This window comes from Oncorhynchus masou, chromosome 22 (genome assembly GCF_036934945.1).
Source record: "Oncorhynchus masou masou isolate Uvic2021 chromosome 22, UVic_Omas_1.1, whole genome shotgun sequence".
In the NCBI taxonomy this organism is placed as follows: domain Eukaryota; kingdom Metazoa; phylum Chordata; class Actinopteri; order Salmoniformes; family Salmonidae; genus Oncorhynchus; species Oncorhynchus masou.
Genome location: NC_088233.1, coordinates 19486723 through 19507720, shown reverse-complemented (window position 1 = coordinate 19507720; position 20998 = coordinate 19486723). Strand labels below are relative to the sequence as shown.

At 41.8% G+C, this 20998-nt stretch overlaps 2 protein-coding genes across 4 annotated transcripts in view; one reads left to right on the top strand and one right to left on the bottom strand.

Moving 5' to 3' along the window:
- LOC135509153 (protein bicaudal D homolog 1-like) overlaps positions 1-20998 on the top strand; it is an 81694-nt gene that overhangs the window by 6536 nt on the left and 54160 nt on the right. The window lies entirely within an intron of this gene.
- LOC135509155 (pyrin-like) lies at positions 10184-16086 on the bottom strand. Of its 2 annotated transcripts, XM_064929566.1 has the most exons (3): positions 15959-16086; positions 15167-15264; positions 10184-12610 (listed from the first exon to the last, which is right to left on the bottom strand). In XM_064929566.1, exon 3 carries the CDS (start codon positions 12606-12608, stop codon positions 11259-11261), a length of 1350 nt encoding a protein of 449 aa, XP_064785638.1. In that variant the 5' UTR covers positions 12609-12610; positions 15167-15264; positions 15959-16086; the 3' UTR covers positions 10184-11258. The 2 variants fall into 2 exon arrangements, with proteins under 2 accessions (XP_064785638.1, XP_064785637.1); XM_064929565.1 differs by lacking the exon at positions 15167-15264 and having other exon boundaries at positions 15959-16085.

The window sequence follows — 20998 nt, the reverse complement described above, 5'->3', positions numbered from 1 at the left end:
GACGTGTTGGTAATGACATGTCTTTAATGATGTGTTGGTAATGACATGTCTGTAATGACGTGTTGCTAATGACATGTATGTAATGACGTGTTGGTAATGACATGTCTGTAATGACATGTTGGTAATGACATGTCTGTAATGACGTGTTGGTAATGACATGTCTGTAATGACGTGTTGGTAATGACATGTCTGTAATGACGTGTTGGTAATGACATGTCTGTAATGACATGTTGGTAATGACATGTCTGTAATGACGTGTTGGAAATGACATGTCTGTAATGACGTGTTGGTAATGACATGTCTGTAATGACGTGTTGGTAATGACATGTCTGTAATGACGTGTTGGTAATGACATGTCTGTAATGACGTGTTGGAAATGACATGTCTGTAATGACGTGTTGGTAATGACATGTCTGTAATGACGTGTTGGTAATGACATGTCTGTAATGACGTGTTGGTAATGACATGTCTTTAATGACGTGTTGGTAATGACATGTCTGTAATGACGTGTTGGTAATGACATGTCTGTAATGACGTGTTGGTAATGACATGTCTGTAATGACGTGTTGGTAATGACATGTCTGTAATGACGTGTTGGTAATGACATGTCTGTAATGACGTGTTGGTAATGACATGTCTGTAATGACGTGTTGGTAATGACATGTCTGTAATGACGTGTTGGTAATGACATGTCTGTAATGACGTGTTGGTAATGACATGTCTGTAATGACGTGTTGGTAATGACATGTCTGTAATGACGTGTTGGAAATGACATGTCTGTAATGACATGTTGGTAATGACATGTCTGTAATGATGTGTTGGTAATGACATGTCTGTAATGACGTGTTGGTAATGACATGTCTGTAATGACGTGTTGGTAATAATATGTCGGTAATGACATGTTGGTAATGACATGTCTGTAATGACGTGTTGGAAATGACATGTCTGTAATGACGTGTTGGTAATGACATGTCTGTAATGACGTGTTGGTAATGACATGTCTGTAATGACGTGTTGGTAATGACATGTCTGTAATGATGTGTTGGTAATGACATGTCTGTAATGACGTGTTGGTAATGACATGTCTGTAATGACGTGTTGGTAATAATATGTCGGTAATGACGTGTTGATAATGAGATGTTGGCAATGATGTTCTGGTAATGACGTAAAATCACCAACAATGACTAAACACAGACCAAACCGCCACTGTGCTCACTGTGTGGAACCATATAAAGTAACAATGTCAGTAGCTTACTGTATATGCATGTTTCTAACATCGATTTTCATGCTCTTTACAGACGGTTGCATAATGATTATTGTTTTATGCCTGAAGGACAGAGCAGAAATAGGCTCTAGTTCTGTTGCACTAAAAGCAGCCAATACATTTTTATCTCTTGTGGGTGAATCCTAAGCGTTTATAGAGTATTCGGGTTGGCTGTCATGGGTTGTCCATCGTTTACTCACAGGCCAGTGTTTTAGTGACAGGCCCGGACTCCATGGTTGCAACTGGAATCCTTTTCCACAGTGATGGTGTCTCCATTACCCTCCAGTTCAAAACAAATCAAATGTTATTGGTCGCATACACTTGGTTAGCAGATGTTAATGCGAGTGTAGCGAAATGCTTGTACTTCGAGTTCCGACAGTGCAGTAATATCTAACAAGTAATCTAACAATTGCCCAAAAACAGCAACAGTGGCTTGCGAAAATATTCACCCCTTAGTATTTTTCCTATTTTGTTGCCTTACAACCTGGAATACATTTTTGGGGGGAAATTTGTAGAATTTTATTAACACAACATGTTAATAAACACTACCACTTTGAAGATGCAAAATATTTTTTATTGTGAAACAAACAAGAAAGTACACAAAAAATGTAAACTTGAGCATGCATCATTATTCACCCACCAAAGTCAATACGCATGGCATCCCACGGAGCACCATTAAATCCATGATTTTAAAAAATAACAAAAAAAAGGTTCTCTGGTTCGATGAGACTAAAATTGAGCATTTTGGCCATCAAGGAAAATGCTATGTCTGGGGCAAACCCAACACTTCTCATCACCCTGAGAAAACCATCCCCACAGTGAAGCATGGTGGTGGCAGCATCATGCTGTGGGTATGTTTTCATCGTCAGGGACTGGGAAACTGGTCAGAATTGAAGGAGTGATGGATGGCGCTAAATACAGGGAAATTCTTGAGGGAAACCTGTTTCAGTCTTCAAGAGATTTGAGACTGGGACGGAGGTTCACCTTCCAGCAGGACAATGACAAGCATACTGCAAAAGCAAAAATTGAGTGGTTTAAGGGGAACCATTTAAATGTCTTGGAATGGCCTAGTCAAAGCCCAGATCTCAATCCAATTGAGAATCTGTAGCATGACTTAAAGATTGCTGTACACCAGCGGAATCCATCCAACTTGAAGGAGCTGGAGCAATTTGGCCTTGAAGAATGGGAAAAAAACCTAGTGGCTAGATGTACCAAGCTTATTGAGTCATACCCCAAGAGACTTGCAGCTGTAATTGCTGCAAGAGGTGGCTTTACAAAGTATTGACTTTGGGGGGTGAATAGTTATGCCCGCTCAAGTTCTGTTTTTTTGTCTTATTTCTTGTTTTTTTTCACAATAAAAACTATTTTGCATCTTCAAAGATGTAGGCATGTTGTGTAAATCAAATGATACGAACCCCCAAAAAGTCCATTTTAATTCCAGGTTGTAAGGCAACAAAATAGGGATAGAGGATAGGCCTATCAGAGGAAACTAGCGGAAGGAGGAGAAAGGACATTACAGCAGCATAATATTAGAAGCTCTACATCCAGATGTGTGCTCATCTGAACAATGATGACAACTCCATCAGCAAGTCAACCAGGCTGACAATCATTTACAGATATACTTGACAGTATAGCAGATTACACAGGCTTCAAGTAAGAAATACTTTTCAAAAATGCATTGGGTAGGTATCGGCATGTAGTGTACTAACCACCTAGACATGGCTCCCTAGTCCTACACAGACTGTCACATATAGGATTTAACCCATAGAATTTTCTCTATGCTGTCACACACGTTCAGGTCTGAAGTGTGACTGATGTCTGTCTGAGGAGCACAGCTCTAACATCACTGGAGGTTTCTGCTCTCAAGGCTTTAATAATAGCAGAGAATGTTAGAGGTTCAGTGTGCCACAACTCATCCCTGTCGCAGAAGGCTCCTTGCTTAGCTTGCATGCATACAGTCTTATATTTCACAGGAAGTGTATGATTCGATATTACACTATATATACAAAAGTATGGGGACACCCCTTCAAATATCTGGATTTGGCTATTTCAGCCACACCTGTTGCTGACAATGAATAAAATCGAGCACACAGCCATGCAATCTCCATAGACAAACATTGGCATTAAAATGGCCTACTGAAGAGCTCAGTGACATTCAATGTGGCACTGTCATAGGATGCCACCTTTCCAACAAGTCTGTTCGTCAGGTCCCTTAGTTCCAGTGATGGGGAAATCTTAAAGCTACAGCATGCAATGATATTCTAGACGATTCTGTGCTTCCAACTTTGTACCAAAAGTTCGAGAAGGCCCTTTGCTGTTTCAGCATGACAATGCCCCCATGCGCAAAGTGAAGTCAATACAGAAATGGTTTGTTGAGATCGGTGTGGAAGAACTTGACTGGCCTGCACAGAGCCCTGACCTCAACCCCATCGAACACCTTTGGGATGAATTTGAACGCCGACTGCGAGCAAGGCCTAATAGCCCAACATCAGTGCCTGACCTCACTAATGCTTTTGTTGCTGAATGGAAGCAAGTCCCCGCAGCAATGTTCCAACATCTAGTGGAAAGTCTTCCCAGAAGAGTGGAGGCTGTTATCACAGCAAAGGAGGGACCAACTCCATATTAATGATGATTTTGGAATGAGAAGTTTGATGAGGACGTGTCCATACACTTTAGGTCATGTAGTGTATATGAGATATCATCAACCTAAGATACATTTCTCCAGAAAGGACAGCTAAGCATGGTCATGAATCATGTCACATTCCCTTGGATAGCAAGGTGTTACTTTAAATGTAAGGCTTCAATGAGTACGGTTACATGCACACAATAATGCGATTATTGTGGATTGTGTCAGATGAATATAATAGTTAGATTAAACTTCTTTGGGTTCAGTGTCCCTTCCACGGGACGGTTGAGCTAACGTAGGCTAATGCGATTAGCATGAGGTTGTAAGTAACAAGAACATTTCCCAGGACATAGACATATCTGATATTGGCCGAAAGCATAAATTCTTGTTAATCTAACTGCACTGTCCAATTTACAGTAGCTATTACAGTGAAAGAATACCATGCCATTGTTTGAGGAGAATGCACAATTTTGAACATGAGAAGTTATTTATAAAGAAATTAGGCACATTTGGGCAGTCTTGATACAACATTTTAACAGAAATGCAATGATTCATTGGATCAGTCTAAAACTTTGCCTACATACTGCTCCCATCTAGTGGCCAAAATCTAAATTGCACCTGAGCTGGAATAATACATTATGTCCTTATCCCAGAGTCGCCTCTTCACTGTTCAAATCAAATCAAAGTTTATTTGTCACGTGCGCCGAATACAACAGGTGTACATTGAAATGCTTAATTACAGGCTCTAACCAATAGTGTAAAAAAGGTGTTAGGTGAACAATAGGTAAGTCAAGAAATAAAACAACAGTAAAAAGACAGGCTATATACAGTAGCGAGGCTATAAAAGTAATGAGGCTACATACAGACACCGGTTAGTCTGGCTGATTGAGGTAATATGTAGATATAGTGACTATATATGTGACTACATATCTGATGAACAGAGAGTACCAGTAGCGTAAAAGAGGGGTTGGCGGGTGGTGGGTGGCGGGACACAATGCAGATAGCCAATGTGCGGGAGCACTGGTTGGTCGGCCTAATTGAGGTAGTATGTACATGAATGTATAGTTAAAGTGACCATGCCTATATGATAAACAGAGAGTAGCAGCAGCGTAAAAAGAGGGTTTGGGAGGGGGAAGACAATGCAAATAGTCCGGGTAGCCATTTGATTACCTGTTCAGGAGTCTTATGGCTTGGGGGTAAAAACTTTCCAACTTTCTGACGTTGAGACTGGTGTTTTACGGGTACTATTTAATGAAGCTGCCAGTTGAGGACTTGTGAGGCATCTGTTTCTCAAACTAGACACTCTAATGTACTTGTCCTCTTGCTCAGTTGTGCACCGGGGCCTCCCACTCATCCTTCTGTTCTAGTTAGAGCCAGTTTGCGTTGTTCTGGGATGGGAGTAGTACACAGCGTTGTACGAGATCTTCAGTTTCTTGGCAATTTCTCGCATGGAATAGTCTTAATTTCTCAGAACAAGAATAGACTGACGAGTTTCAGAAGAAAGTTATTTGTTTCTGTCCATTTTGAGCCTGTAATCGAACCCACAAATGCTGATGCGCCAGATATTCAACTAGTCTAAAGAAGACCAGTTTTATTGCTTCTTTTAATCAGGAAAACAGTTTTCAGCTGTGCTAACATCTTTGCAAAAGGGCTTTCTAGTGAGCAATTAGCATTTTAAAATTATACATTTGGAGAAGCTAACACAACGTGCCATTGGAACACAGGACTGATGGTTGCAGATAATGGGCCTCTGTACACTTATGTAAATATTCCATTACAAATCAGCCATTTCCAGCTACAATAGTCATTTAAAACATTAACACTGTCTACACTGTATTTCTGATCAATTTGGTGTTATTTTAATGGCCCAAAAATGTGCTTTTGTTTAAAAAGCAAGGACATTTCTAAGTGACCCCAAACTTTTGAACGGTGGTGTATGAGGTAGAAATGTGACTACTATTTGACTACTATTGTAGGGAGGCGAGATTGTTCTTGAGGAGTTCAGTTATGAAGCTAAGGATTAGGACGCCATGTTAATCATGGACGATTAATGGTTGTGCTCGGTGTTGGGCATGGTAACCATCTCTGTAGTTCTGGGCCTGTGGCTGGAGTGTGTTGGAGTCCATAGGAAGACCAGGTCAAAGTCACTTCAGTTAGCAGGCTGGAGATAGAGGACCTCTGTGTGTCAGAGATTAAGATATTGTTTTCATAATGTATTGTGTACTTTTATAACCAATTGCCTCCACTACATTGTAGCAGAACTGTCTTCAATGCCTAGTTGGAGAAACTTTGTTGATGCCTGATTGTTCACTTCATTGACAATGCCACTGAAACCTGTCTTGGTGTGAAATGAAGATAAGTGAAGATCTGAATGTACTCTCAGTTTGACAGGTTGTGGCATATGGAGAGAACATTGAAAAGTTAGAGAATAGATGAAATTTTTAAAAACTGACATTTGGAAAAGTATGCTTATTAGCCCAACTTTGCTTTGCTGAATCTGCCTACTGTGGTTGTGAGTGTTCCCTTCATTCAGTGACTACAGAAGCAGTGGGAAGGAGATCAGCTTCAGTTGGGGACAACTCTGGTAGTAAATCTGTATTTTCTGTCTGGAAAAAGAGACAATGGAGAGATGCATCATGTATGTCATTACCCTGCTCTCCACCTCCTTCCTGATGACATCAGCATTGGGAAATGGGAAAGGGGAGGGCAGAATCGATACCCCATGAAAACCCCTTCCCCCCTGCAAAGTCTCTCCTCCCTCTCCCTGCAACTCCTTCTTTCCCCCTCACCTTTCCCTCTCCTTCCCCCTCTCCTTCCCTAGCTTCAGAGAGACTCCCATGTGGCTCCCCCTGGGGAGAGGAAGGGGGGAAATATGCATTGATTTCTGCCTGTTGGTGTAAAAAATATATTATGCCTAAGAGGCATTGTGTTGGGCTGCGTAGTATCCTGCAGTATGTGGAGAAGCATGTGGAAACGAGAGGGAGAGGGATGTGACATGGAGGTGCGGGTGTTATGACGGAGTACACAGAGGGACGAATGACAGGGGAGGGGTGGAGGATGATACTGACCTGTCACACTCCACAGAAAGTGACCTTGTGTGTTGTTTCAGGCCTTTGTGACAGTGTGGACATTGTGACGGTGTTGACTCTGGAGAGAAGATGGGAGTGGGTCGCAAGCAGATTACACAATACGCAGTAGTAGGAGAGGTGTGGCCTGCAGATAGAGATATAATGACTTGGCATTTAAAAATAGGGAGCAAATGTGATAACTGATACATGTGGGGTAGAAAGTTTCCCCTTTAGGCCTTGCAAACTTGAACAAATCGTGCGGGCAAAGAAATGTGAAGAGGGGCATTTATTTAAGTTGGTACGGCATTATCTAAACATGGTACATTTTACTTGGTTTTAGATTAAGCATTAAAAAGATGGTTACTGTGAGGATTAAGTCAACTTTGACGTTCATCAGATAAAGCTAATCAATCATGTTGCCAGCGAGGCCTCTTACAAAGTCTATATCCTGTATATTTAGTCGATGTGTATATTTAGTCCCCTCTGTGTTTTTGTGTCCTCCCTTGTGATTCTTGCATGAGTAAGCCAAGGTCTAATGCTGGTCTATGGGAGCAGCCTGGGGTGCATCCAAGATATCGTGTTTTTCAAATAGCTCTTTTTACTGCAGTGAAATGATTCTGGAAAGGGAACTGGACTCCTGTGCCTGTAGGCTTCTGTATTGATTGTAGAGCCCTACTTCAGCTGTTTGTGCAGCAATTCCAACTTTGAAGTCACTGCAAAAAGGAATGGATTCACAAGAGAAGGTTTGTTTTAGTTGGTTTTATACCCAAATGGCCTGTTTTAGGCTATTTTGAGGAAACTATTTCTGTTGATTTTTCTAAGTATACTTCATGTACTTTTCACTGTTATACACTTTTGTATGTCAGTGTGAAACAGCTCTATAAGACCATAAAATATCATGATAAAGTATTACAGTTAACTTGAGACCTAAAGTAACACAGTGCTTTGGGTTTCATTTGCTAATTAAGATGGAAACAATGACCCTTCTGAACACAATCGAAGTAAAGCTTCTGCAAGCTTTAGTTTTCATGTCTGTCATGTCATAGATGTTTCCACTCAAACTGAAGCAATTTTGGGGTGGGATCCAGTCTTGTTTCATGTTTCTCATTTCATAATCTCTCCATGGAGGAGAAGAAAAAGAAGGAAGAAGAGGAGGGGAGATAGCAAGAGGCCATTTTATTCCGTAATGACCTTGGGAGGAGTTCTCCTGTGATTATAGAGCAATGACATATACAGTTGAAGTCGGAAGTTTACATACACCTTAGCCAAATACATTTAAACTCAGTTTTTCACAATTTCTGACATTCAATACTAGTAAAAATGCCCTGTCGTAGGTCAGTTAGGATCACCACTTTATTTTAAGAATGTGAAATGTCAAAATAATATTAGAGAGTAATTTATTTAAGCTTTTATTTATTTTATCACATTCCCAGTTTACATACACTCAATTAGTATTTGGTAGCATTGCCTTTAAATTGTATAACTTGTGAGAAACGTTTTGGGTAGCCTTCCACAAGCTTTCCACAATACATTGGGTGAATTTTGGCCCATTCCTCCTGACAGAGCTGGTGTAACTGAGTCAGGTTTGTAGGCATCCTTGATCGCACACACTTTTTCAGTTCTGCCCACAAATTTTCTATAAGATTGAGGTCAGGGCTTTATAATGGGCACTCCAATTACCTTGACTTTGTTGTCCTTAAGGCATTTTGCCATAACTTTAGAAGTATGCTTGGGGTCAATGTCCATCTGGAAGACCCATTTGCGACCAAGCTTTAACTTCCTGCCTGATGTCTTGAGATGTTGCTTCAATATATCCAAATCATTTTCCTACCTCATGATGCCATCTATTTTGTGAAGTAATGACCATAATGACCATAGTTATGTTTGGAGGAAAAAGGGGGAGGCTTGCAAGCCGAAGAACACCATCCCAACCATGACGCATGGGAGTGGCAGCATCATGTTGTGTGGGTGCTTTGCTGCAGGAGGAACTGGTGCACTTCAACAGGACAACGACAAGTCTCTAAATGTCCATGAGTGGCCCAGCCATAGCCCTGACTTGAACCCGATCGAACATCTCTGGAGAGACCTGAAAATAACTGTGCAGCGACACTCCCCATCCAACCTGACAGAGCTTGAGAGAATCAGCAGAGAAGAGGAGAAGCGCCCCAAATACAGGTGTGCCAAGAAGACTCGAGGTTGTAATCGCTGCCAAAGGTGCTTCAACAAAGTACTGAGTAAATGGTCTGAATACTTTTTTCCATTTTTTATTTTTAATACATTTGTAAAAATGTCTAAAACCTGTTTTGACTTTGTCATTATGGTGTATTGTGTGTAGATTGATGAGAAAAGCTGTAACGTAACAAAATGAGCCGCTAATGCTGATGACATCACCCCTGTGAGTGGACCTTCCGTAGACCCAAATTCCAAGGCCTACCAGCACACATTCACACCAAGAGCGCTCTGTTGACTGCTCTGTAAACTCTCTCCTGTAATGATTAACGTTGTATATGGAGAATACTGGATTGTTCCCAATCACCCAGTGTACTAAAGACTGGAGTATAGAGACTAGAGCCTGTGAGTCTTGTTCCCAGCTCAGTACTCCATCTTCCTGGCTATAAGCCTGGCATCTGTTATTAGCAGCCCAGTACTCCATGTTCCTGGCTATAGACCTGGCAAGCAAGCCACGGAGACTGTAGACTCTCTCGGTCTCTTACATAACTCCTGCTTTGTGAAACAACCATAAGTTGCCTCTGTCTCATACTCACCTCCTGCTCTGTAACACAGCAATTAGCAGCCTTTCTCAGGGTGTCTGCTGGAAAACCAATCAGCCTGCCTGGGATTAACAGTGTCTCTCTCTCTCTCTCTCTTTCTCCCCCTTTCTCTACCCTCTCTTCCTATATCTCTCTCCCTCTCTACTATGCAATTAATCGGCTAATGCAGATTTGTCAAAGAGAGCGTGTGTGTGGGAGTGGTTCTTCTAGAGCTTTGATTCTATCTCACCCTATGGTATCAACGGAACACTTGGGACAAAGAGTCATACTGTAGAATTCTAAGGGTGAAAAGTGTTGTCATTCAGATGCTTCTGGATGGAGGAACCACATAGACCTTGACATAAGAGTTGTCAGGGTGGAAGGCGTTGTGTCATTCAGAATGTTCTGGATCGAAAACCACAAGGACCTTGAGACGTATTGTTGGCTGAATGGATTCATTTAATTAGACCTTCAGTTAATGTAATTTATAACCTTTAATTTCTTCAAGAAGGGGAAAACTGAAGAGACATTTTGAAATATGACATTTGAAACAACTTGCAACAAAAAAGTATATGGAAAACAATTGTATGATTTGATTTGATGTAACACAGTGCTTTCCCAATGTGCTTCCCTAAACATTGATATATAATGATATTCTACAGATACTAGGGCTGTGAAACAATACCATTTTTAAGTATAATTAATCGCAGGACTTGCTGTGATAAATCACAATTATTTGCATATTCAGGATTAGCTCAAATTGAGCGAGCTGTAATTTAAGATTATTTTATACAAAAAGCATTACAAGAATATTGAAGTCTTGATTTTGTCCAAAGTAACAGTTAACAAAATCAGGTAAATTGATAAAGCACACTTTCTTTAACCTTGTTTTGACATCACAACTTTTTTAGGTGTATATGATATGTATTGATATGATATGACAATGCAATTAATAACAAAATGTAAACTAACTCTGACAGCCTCAATACACTGATTGTATAAAACATTAGGAACACCTGCTCTTTCCATGACATAGACTGACCAGGTGAAAGCTATGATACCTTATTGACATCACTTGTTAAATCCACTTCAATCAGTGTAGATGAAGGGGAGGAGACAGGTTAAAGAAAGATTTTTAAGCCTTGAGACAATGGAGACATGGATTGTGTATGTGTGCCATTCAGAGGGTGAATGGGCAAGACAAAAGATTGAAGTGCCTTTGAACAGAGTATGGTGGTAAGTGCCAGGCACGAGTGTGTCAAGAACTGCAGCGCTGCTGAGTTTTTCACGCTCAACAGTTTCCCGTGTGTATCAAGAATGGTCCACTACCCAAATGACATCCAGCCAACTTGACACAACTGTGGGAATCATTGGAGTCATGGGCCATCATCCCTGTTGAACGCTTTCGACACTTTGTAGAGTCTATGCCTTGATGAATTTAGGCTGTTCTGAGGGCAAAAGTGTTGGGTGCAACTCAATATTAGGAAGGTGTTGCTAATATTTTGTATACTCAGTGTATATACACATTGTAAGTTGTATTTTATCCATTTTCAGGCTTTTTCAAAAGTGAAGAAATTAATAGTCAGTTGTTGATTGACTGGGGTAATGACTAACGGGGCTGAGTTTTCACTGTCGTCGTCGGTGCCAGTGCTAAAGAAGGGATAGAGTTTCTTATTGAAATAATAATCAGTGAAGGAGTAGATATGAGACCTGTTATCCACATCATAGAAGGAGACCTGGCCTTGTTCATAATCAACATAAACCCCTATCTTCTGGGGCTTCTGGCTAAGAGCGATGAGGATAGCAGGGCTTTCAGCAGCTACATACCTATCCCCATCCCTCAGACATATAGCCAGGTATCCATGGCCAGGGCTCAGGGTGACCCCACTCTTCCTGTTGATGGACTCTATGGCCACTCCTAAATCCAACATAGTCTTACCTTTCACCTGCACCTCATAGTAGAATCTTCCTGAGGAGAAGCTCTCCTTTGCTAGGACATTAACAACTGAATTAAACCTTTCAGGGCCATCTGTGACATTTTGCCGGAGATCTCCAATTCTCACTTGTTTCCCGTCTTCAGAGACAATGAGGTACGGATGTGCTGTGTCAGGGTCCAGAGTCACATTCACTGCACACTTCTTAATCCTTCCCAACTCAGCTGCAGACAGCCTGCTCTCTTCACTATTGAGTGCTTCTCTCAGCTTGTTCACAGCTCTCCTCATAGACCCCACACTTGGATCACTGTGAATGCTGACCTCAGACCAGTCAATGGTGGCCGGTGGGGTACACAGGGACGGGAACATCTGGAGAAGGTGAAGGTGGTCCTCAATGTGTGAGAGCTGCTCCAGTTCAGAGCTTCTCTCCTGTAGTTTAGAGATTTCCTGTGTTAGCTCTAGAATGTGCTCTATAGCCATGGTTGTTGCTGCTTTCTGCTTCTTTTCGATCTCCTCAATGACATCTACATAGGTCTTCTGAATGAGCCGTGTCACTTCAGTCAGGAACAGCAAAGTGTCCTCTTTCTCCCTCTCCACATTTTTCTCGGTGAGTTTTACAGAGTGTACGATCTCCTTCATCTTCTTTCGTCGGTCCTGGATCATCAGCTGCATTTCCCCACGCACTTTCTTGAAGTCTGTCTCTCCACACTCATCGATTGTGTGGACATAGTGGTGAATGACCTGGTCCTTGTCCTTACAGAATGGATACTGACCAGTTTGGCCGCTTCCACAGGTGTGTCTGTCTTGTTTTATACTGTATTCATACTCCAGGTCTTCCTCCTCCTCATCATCAATCTCAATATCTTCTTCGTCCAGAGTAGCTGTGCGCACCAGGCACACAAATAAAACCAGGTACAACAGGCTGGCATGCAGGCCCCTCCCTATCCACTTGTTGTTTGGCGACATAGCTGGGAACAAGACAACACAGTAAGTTATTTTTTGTTTTGTTTTGTTTCTATTTAGTTTAGTTCAGTTCAGTTTAGCTTAGTTTCAGTTCAGTCTATGTAAAACATGAATGGAAATTCCCATTCAAGAACTGAAACTTGATTGACTGGTGCAGATCAGATGTACAGATAAAGCCAGCATTGGTCACAGGTATTCTCGGGGTAAAACCGTTGGTTGGCACAGTCTGCCAGTCAGTGACTCATGCATCACATGCCTTGTTAAACTGAAACCAAAACAATGATAGAGATACGTATATTTGCCTCTAAAATATATTTTCTATTTCAGTTTTAAAAATAATACAAAAAAACATTCAAACACCCAGTAGGGACAGTAGGGTCATTCCACTAATAGTGTCCTTTGCCTCCCTTTGATATTTTATACTGAACAAAAATATAAACGCAACATGTAAAGTGTTGGTTCCAGAAATGTTCCATATGCACAAAAAAGCTTATTTTTCAAAATTTGTGCACAAATAATTTTACATCCCTGTTAGTGACCATTTCTTCTTTACCAAGACAAAGTTACCCCTTTTTCAAACTTGAGTAAAAGTAATGTTATGTTAATAGAAAATTACTCAGGTGAAAGTGAAAGTCACCCAGTAAAATTCTACTTGAGTTAAAGGCTAAAAGTATTTGGTTTTAAATATATATACAGTACCAGTCAAAAGTTTGGACACACCTACTCATTCAAGGGTTTTTCTTTATTTGTACTATTTTCTACATTGTAGAATAATAGGTAAGACATCAAAACTATGAAATAACACATATGGAATTATGTAGTAACCAAGAAAGTGTTAAACAAATCAAAATACATTTTATATTTGAGATTCTTCAAAATAGCCACCCTTTGCCTTGATGACAGCTTTGCACACAAGTAAAAGTATAAACAATTCAAATTCTTACTATTAAGCAAACCAGACAGTACAATTTTCTTCTTTAATTGTTTTTTTACACATCGCCAAGAGCACACTCCAACGCTAAGACATAATTTACAAATGAAGCATTTGTGTTTAGTGAGTCCGCCAGATCAGATGCAGTGGGGATGACCAGGGATTTTCTCTTGATAAGTATGTGAATTGAACCAGTTCCCTGTCCTGCTAAGCATTCAAAATGTAATTAGTACTTTTAGGTGACACGGAAAATGTATAGGGTAAAAAGTACATCTTCTTTTTTAGGAATGTAGGGGTGTAAAAATATAAATACTAAAGTAAAGAACAGATACCCAAAAACAACTACTGGGGTAGTACTTTAAAGTATTTTTACTTCAGTACTTTACACCACTGAATACATCCACCTGACAGGTGTGGTATATGAAGAAGCTGATTAAACAGCTTGATCATTACACAAGTGCACCTTGTGCTGTGGAAAATAAAAGGCCACTCTAAAATGTGCAGTTTTGTCACACAACACAATGCCACAGATGTCTCAAGTTTTGAGGGAGTGCGCAATCAGCATGCTCTCGGCATGGTCAGATGAAGAAGATGCTAAACTATAGGACTGTTTTGCTATCACAGACTGGAAAATGTTCTGGGATTCTTCCGATGGCATTGAGGAATACACCACATCAGTCACTGGCTTTATCAATAAGTGCATCGAAGACGTCGTCCGCACAGTGGCTATACGTACATACCCCAACCAGAAGCCATGGATTACAGGCAACATTCGCACTGAGTTAAAGGGTAGAGCTGCCGCTTTCAAGGTGCGGGACTCTAACCCGGAAGCTTACAAGAAATCCTGCTATGCCCTTTGCCCTGCGACTAACCGTCAAACAGGCAAAGCGTCAATACAGGGCTAAGATTGAATCATATTACACACCGGCTCCGACGCTAGTCTTATGTGGCAGAGCTTGCAAACTATTACAGACTACAAAAGGGAAGGACAGCATCGAGCTGCCCAGTGACACGAGCCAACCAGACGAGCTAAATCACTTCTAGGGCCTAATTCATTTATTTCAATTGATTGATTTCCTCTTAAATGAACTGTAACTCAGTAAAATCATTGAAATGGTTTCATATTTATATATTTCTAAATTCCATTATCTTACTTTTTAGATTTGTGTGTATTGTTAGATATTACTGCGCTGTTGGAGCTAGAAACACAAGCATTTCACTACACCCGCAATGACATCTGCTTAATATGTGTATGAAACCAATAACATTTTATTCGATTACCCAAAATGCACTCTATTGGTGGAATGACCCAGTAACCAGCTACACATCCACCAGAGCAGTCGAAAATGAAAAGCACTGTGAATATCACTTAATAATCACCAACCACATACAAACACAATAATGTGTACCAGAGCCCAAAGAGTTTCATCTATCCTGGGGCATATTGGTAGGATACTACAGTACAATAACATATGTGCTGTATAATGCAATGTAGAACTGCCACATGTTATGTAATGTTGAACAGTCAGCTGGTGACTGTCAAGCAAGTAACTGCCAGTCTCCCGGTAATTAATATAATAAATATAATTCCCTTCTCCCGGCTGTATGCTCCGAAGCATCTCTCACTCACATGGCTCTCTCTGCCCTTCACGTGATCAGGTCTTTCTCACAGGCTACAAGTGAAGACAGATACTTTGGGGACGCAACTGCGCTCGTCTTTATCCAATTCTGAGGAGCACATTGAAGATATTGGAAGAACTGTCCACATTTAATTTTTGTCAGCCAACAAGATGAGTAGACCTAACGAACAGAGAAAGCACTAGCCTATATCAATCTACTTTTCCCCATATTACAAAAGTTGACCTTATCTATTCTGTGTGAGAAATAAATATTCAAAAGATAGTCTGAGACAGTTGTGGCATGCAATAGATCCCAAATTAATACAACCACTAGCATCCCAAAAACTTTTTTACGCGATGAGGCTGAAGCAACCGATCATAATGTTTAGCTTAAAATGTTAATCAACAATTTGGCTATTTCTTTGCATTACAAGCGTAGCAATGCGCACTAGACAGTAGTCTGTAAGCACAAATGTTCCAAAATGCAATCAATTAGTGGTAAAATACCATTCTTTTCGATAACATTTGCTTTGGTGTCAGAGTGAATTGAGGGACAATAGAGTGCTGAGTACCAGGCAGTTAGCAAGTTTGGTAGTCTACTAATGACCATCAGCAGCATCAGAGCTTGGAGAAGTCTAATTACCCTGACTAAACAGTAACGTGAAATTTGACTGCCGTCATGACTCGTGACGGCCGATGTGGCAGTAATACGGTCCCCATAACAGCCCTAGTCCAATCTATACATTACTTTTCTATCGAAGCATTAAGAAATATCCCCTTGGTAAATAAACCTGTTCACTCACCTGATTGTGTGCTTGTCTAGTAGTGTTTCTGTATGACTATCTTCTTTCACTTCAGTGATAATCACCTGAGGCGATTACTTTATATAACCTACAGTACCTGGCCAGGACAGTTTCACTTTACTGTATTACCCTGAAGTCAGTTACCGTACCAGCGTAAAATATGTATTTCCTCCTCCCCTTCTCCTAAAGAACTATTACATCATATCAACTTGAGGTAAGTTAAGTTAAATATTAACTTCACCGTAGCAGTGCTCATTCTATCATGTTGGCTACAATTAAACACCCTAAATTACTTTTTCACATCGAAATACATATTCATTCGGACTGTCCTGCACATTGTCTCCAGCCCGGCCAGTATATAGGACAGGGATGCGCAACTGATTTTGTTAGTCACTCTCACTCAGATACCATATTAAAAAAAACTGAAAACATTTCTCTTCACCCTATGGCAAAATTTGTAGAATTGCAACAAACTTGCTGTAAAACTGCAACATTTTCTCTACACCCCATGGACAAATGTGTAGAATTGCAGGAAATGAACTCAAAAACATTACATTTTTCTCTCTCCTGTCAATTGTGCCACAATTTTTTGGGGGGAAGGCAACACAATTTCACTTATGGCCCCCAAAAGGCTAGGTCCGCCTCTGACTGCATGTGTGGGTATGGGTTGTGGGTACGCAGAACCGCAAACCACTGTGGCCCCCTCATGATGAGTTCAGATTTTTGGTGGCCCCCACCCCCATCCCTGATATAGGACATAAGGCTTCTGAGGCCCTAATGGATCTCTGGCTTTATGGAGAGCTGGAGCCAGAGGAGAGGGACACATCCCTCTCCATGCAGACACACACACACACCTTGATTTACCATGTGGCTGCCTGGAGTTTACTAGACAGGAAGAGTAATACGGCCCAGGCACACCTGTGGTTCTTAACAGTTTGATGGATGGAAGATGAGATGCTGTCACAGCCTGAGGGAATCTGGTTAAGGGACAAACAGCACACTGGAAGTGGGAAGGCGACATTAGTGAGACTCTGCACTGGGCTGTATGAAGATTTTTGAGCTTTCAGAGCAGAGACTGATTTAAATTGAGCCCACAGGCACATACTTACCACCCAATCATTTAATGTAAGAATATCTGTAGTTATTAGAGTATCTTAGCTGTTATGACTTATGACTGTGGAGGATATTATAAGCTTTATTTTTTCAATTTGTTCTATGGCAATAGTCCTTTATCTGAAACGCTCTAAGAACAAAGGCTAGGCAACAGTTGTTATGAGATGAGAAGATATAGGAGGAGGGTGTTTCTCTTCTCTCTCTCGGAGTGACTGAAGCTAGGGTAATGGAAGGGGTCCAAGAGCCCATGCAGTCTGCCATTGCATCATGCTGATGAGTCAGGACAGGTCTTACAGGGCATCTTGCATCAAAGCCTCCTCTCCTTTCCTCTCCTCCTTTCAGCCCACTTCGTCTGTGTTCTGACCTTTTGGCGCAGTTACCACTCTGCTGAGCCAACCGTCCCCAACCGTCCCCTCTAGGGCATATTACCCAGCTGAGAGAGCTGGTAAAATACGTTATAAAATGATGTGTTAGTAAATACTGTAAAAGCAATCTCTTTTCTCTTCCCTCTGTTTGTCTGTATTTCTCTCTCTTAATAAATTAATACAGTTATTATGACACTAGCACTCCTATCCATCTGGATTATGCTGTCATTTTGAACCACTTCTTGTATAATAGATTTTATCTCAGTAAGACCGTAAGGTTAGATGAGATGCAATGCTTATCCTACCTGCTGACTTGTTTGTAACATATGTGATGTGTGGAAGAGTCAATGCCACTCCACTTAATAATCTCACACAGGGCAGTGAGCTGTTAATTAAGGGCCAGTTTGCAAACCATCTGTTCTCAGCTGGAGAGGGAAGGAGAGGAGAGATGAGGAGAGGGAAGGAGAGGAGAGATGAGGAGAGGGAAGGAGAGGAGAGATGAGGAGAGGGAAGGAGAGGAGAGATGAGATGAGGAGAGGGAAGGAGAGGAGAGAAGAGGGAAGGGGAGGAGAGGTAAGGAGAGGAGAGATGAGGAGAGGGATGGAGAGATGAGGAGAGAAGAGGGAAGGGGAGGAGATATGAGGAGAGGAGATATGAGGAGAGGAAAGATAAGGAGAGATGAGGGAAGGCGGGGAGAGATGAGGAAAGGAGAGGGAAGGGGGGGGATATGAGGAGAGGAAATGGAAGGAGAGGAGAGATGAAGAGATACGAGGGGAGGAGATATGAGGAGAAGAGAGGAGAGGAGGGGAGAGATGAGGAGAGTAGAGGATACATACAGAATGAGCCTTAATAAGTGATGGGCATTCTGGGCTCTGGTCCAAGCGTCCCTCTTATCAGTGGTGGAATGATGACTGGGGGCCAGATGTAATTGCTTCAAAAGGACAAGCTAAACATTGGCTTTCTCCTGGCTGACCTTTAGAATGAACACAGCATGTGGACAGACCACACACAACCAGAGATGGGAGGGAAAGCACAAGACTGGATAGGATACTATTGTTGGTTGTTGTGTCTGGTACGGTTTGGTACCACCCACACACACACAGTTAGTCATCATAATACCGGCTCACAAATCGGCAAATGTGTGGTATAAATATGCACCCACACACGCACATACATACGTGCACACCCAATCCTTATGATACCATTCATATTATTATTCCAAGATGGCGTAGCAGTGAAGATGTGTTTGTTTTGTCCTCTCGTGTACTTTTGTATTTTTTTGTATATATATTTCAGTTTATTTTCAATCTCTTCTCAATTTTTTATTCAATTATACCTTCCGGTAACCTGCTTCACCCAATGTGATACGGAATCGCTATTATTTTCAATTTTAGAACACATTCTAGAATCTCCAGAAGCTAACCAGCTAATTAGCTACAAGCTATTTAGTCATTGTTTGCCACTGCTAGCGGCATTTACCTTCTACACCACATATGTCAGAGTCAAGGCCCGCGGGCCACATCCGGCCCGCGAGAAGGTTTTTTACGGCCCCTGGGATGATCTTGATTTATTATTAGAACCGGCCCGCAGACCGCAGCAAGCCGGCAGCCCGCAGATCTTTTACACGCACCAATACTACATTTCCCACAATGCAACGGTGACGCACCGAGCAGTAGGCTGCTTCATTTCAATATTTATTGGCACAGCAGTCGTCAGCATCACAGTAAAATTAACTTTCAGATACCCATCAAAAATGGCAAAACGGAAGGTGGACACTGAGAACCGGGGTTTCAAACAAGGTGGGAGTCGGAGTATATGTTCACGGAGGTAGCTGGAAAACCTGTGTGTCTTCTGTGTGGAGAAAGTGTGGCGGTACTGAAAGAGTATAATCTGAGACGACATTATGAAACGAAACACGCGGACAAAAACAAGAATATGGACATGGAACAAAGGCTACAAAAGGCAGAGGAATTAAAACGAGGCCTCAAATCTCGACAGGCTCTGTTCAAAAAAGCCAAATCACAAGGCCAGGCTGCTGTCAAGGCCAGTTTTATTTTGGCAGAAGAGATCGCTAAATCAGCCCGGCCATTTACGGAGGGGGATTTCATCAAAAACTGCATGATTAAAGTTTGTGACGAAGTTTGCCCAGAAAAAAGGCAACTCTTTTTAAATGTGAGTCTGAGCAGAAACACCATTGCCGAGAGAGTAGACCAGTTGTCCATCAATCTAAAAGAGCAGCTTGTGAAAAAGGGAAAAGATTTCATTGCATATTCCTTGGCTGTGGATGAGAGCACCGACATTTCTGACATTGCCCAGTTGTCAATTTTCAAATTTGTCTTTTGTGTCTGTTGAAAATTAAAGATTACTGACAGAGCCATAAGAAAATATTGCTTTATTTATCTGATCATATTGGAATATATTTGTTAGGGTTTTCAGTAGGTTCAATTAGGTTCACTAGACTATATGCGTCATTTAAAAATTTTTCAATGAACATTCGAACAGTCCGGCCCTCGGCTTGTAGCTAAATTTTTTATTTGGCCCTCCGTCCATTTGACTTTGACACCCCTGTTCTACACAGATACCAGCCCTGTTTTTAGCCTGGACAATACTCGCCTGTCTACCAATATCGCTTGTCTACCAATATCGGACTGTCTCTCCACAACAACGCCGGATTCCTGCCATAATCTCTGGACCACTACTTCTGATCTTCACAGCTAGCTTGCAGCTAGCTAGCTCACAGCTAGCTTTCACTCACCTAGTACCTAGTACCAGGTGGCACCTAGTACCGAAGCTATTCCCTGAGGCCCACCTCCCGGCCTACTCAGCTGTTCACCCGAACCCCACTCATACACGGCTAGAGCCCAAAACTCCACCGGATCCTTGCTGTAAACTCTGGACCTTGGCACCGGATCACCGCTGCTACAGATTGGATATAGTGGCTAACGCCACTGCCACGAAGCTAGCACCATTTAGCCGTGAGCCAGGCACATCTCCCAGCTAGCAAAATAAATTCCACAATACCTCTTTCGCCATCTGGCTTGGATTCTCTGTCGACACGGCACCTGGCCGCACCACCACGACTGGACTGCCGACGAATACTCCATCTGCTGTGCCTTCATCCGGCCTCCGTCGGAGCAGACGCTACTAACTTTAAATGCTGTGTCGCTAGCGTAGTGGGGCTCCCCTGTTTCATCTACTGCTGCCCCCTGGACACTATGATCACTTGGCTACATAGCTGATGCCTACTGGACTGTCCATTAATCATGGTACTCCATTCTGCTTATTTATTTTTTATCGGTCGGCCCCAGCCGCGAACTCAGGCTCTGTGTGTAGTTAATCCGACCCTCTCTGCCTAGTCATCAGCATTTTACCTGCTGTTGTTGTGTTAACTGATTAGCTGTTGTTGTCTCACCTGTTGTTTTAGCTAGCTCTCCCAATCAACACCTGAGATTACTTTATGCCTCGCTGTATGTCTCTCTCAAATGTCAATATGCCTTGTATACTGTTGTTCAGGTTAGCCATCCTTGATGTCCTTGCTATGTCTGAATCCTGGATTAGGAAG

Bases quoted from the DNA above. Each gene is read 5' to 3' on its own strand.
- LOC135509155 (XM_064929566.1), bottom strand. From the start codon at position 12,608: ATGTCGCCAAACAACAAGTGGATAGGGAGGGGCCTGCATGCCAGCCTG.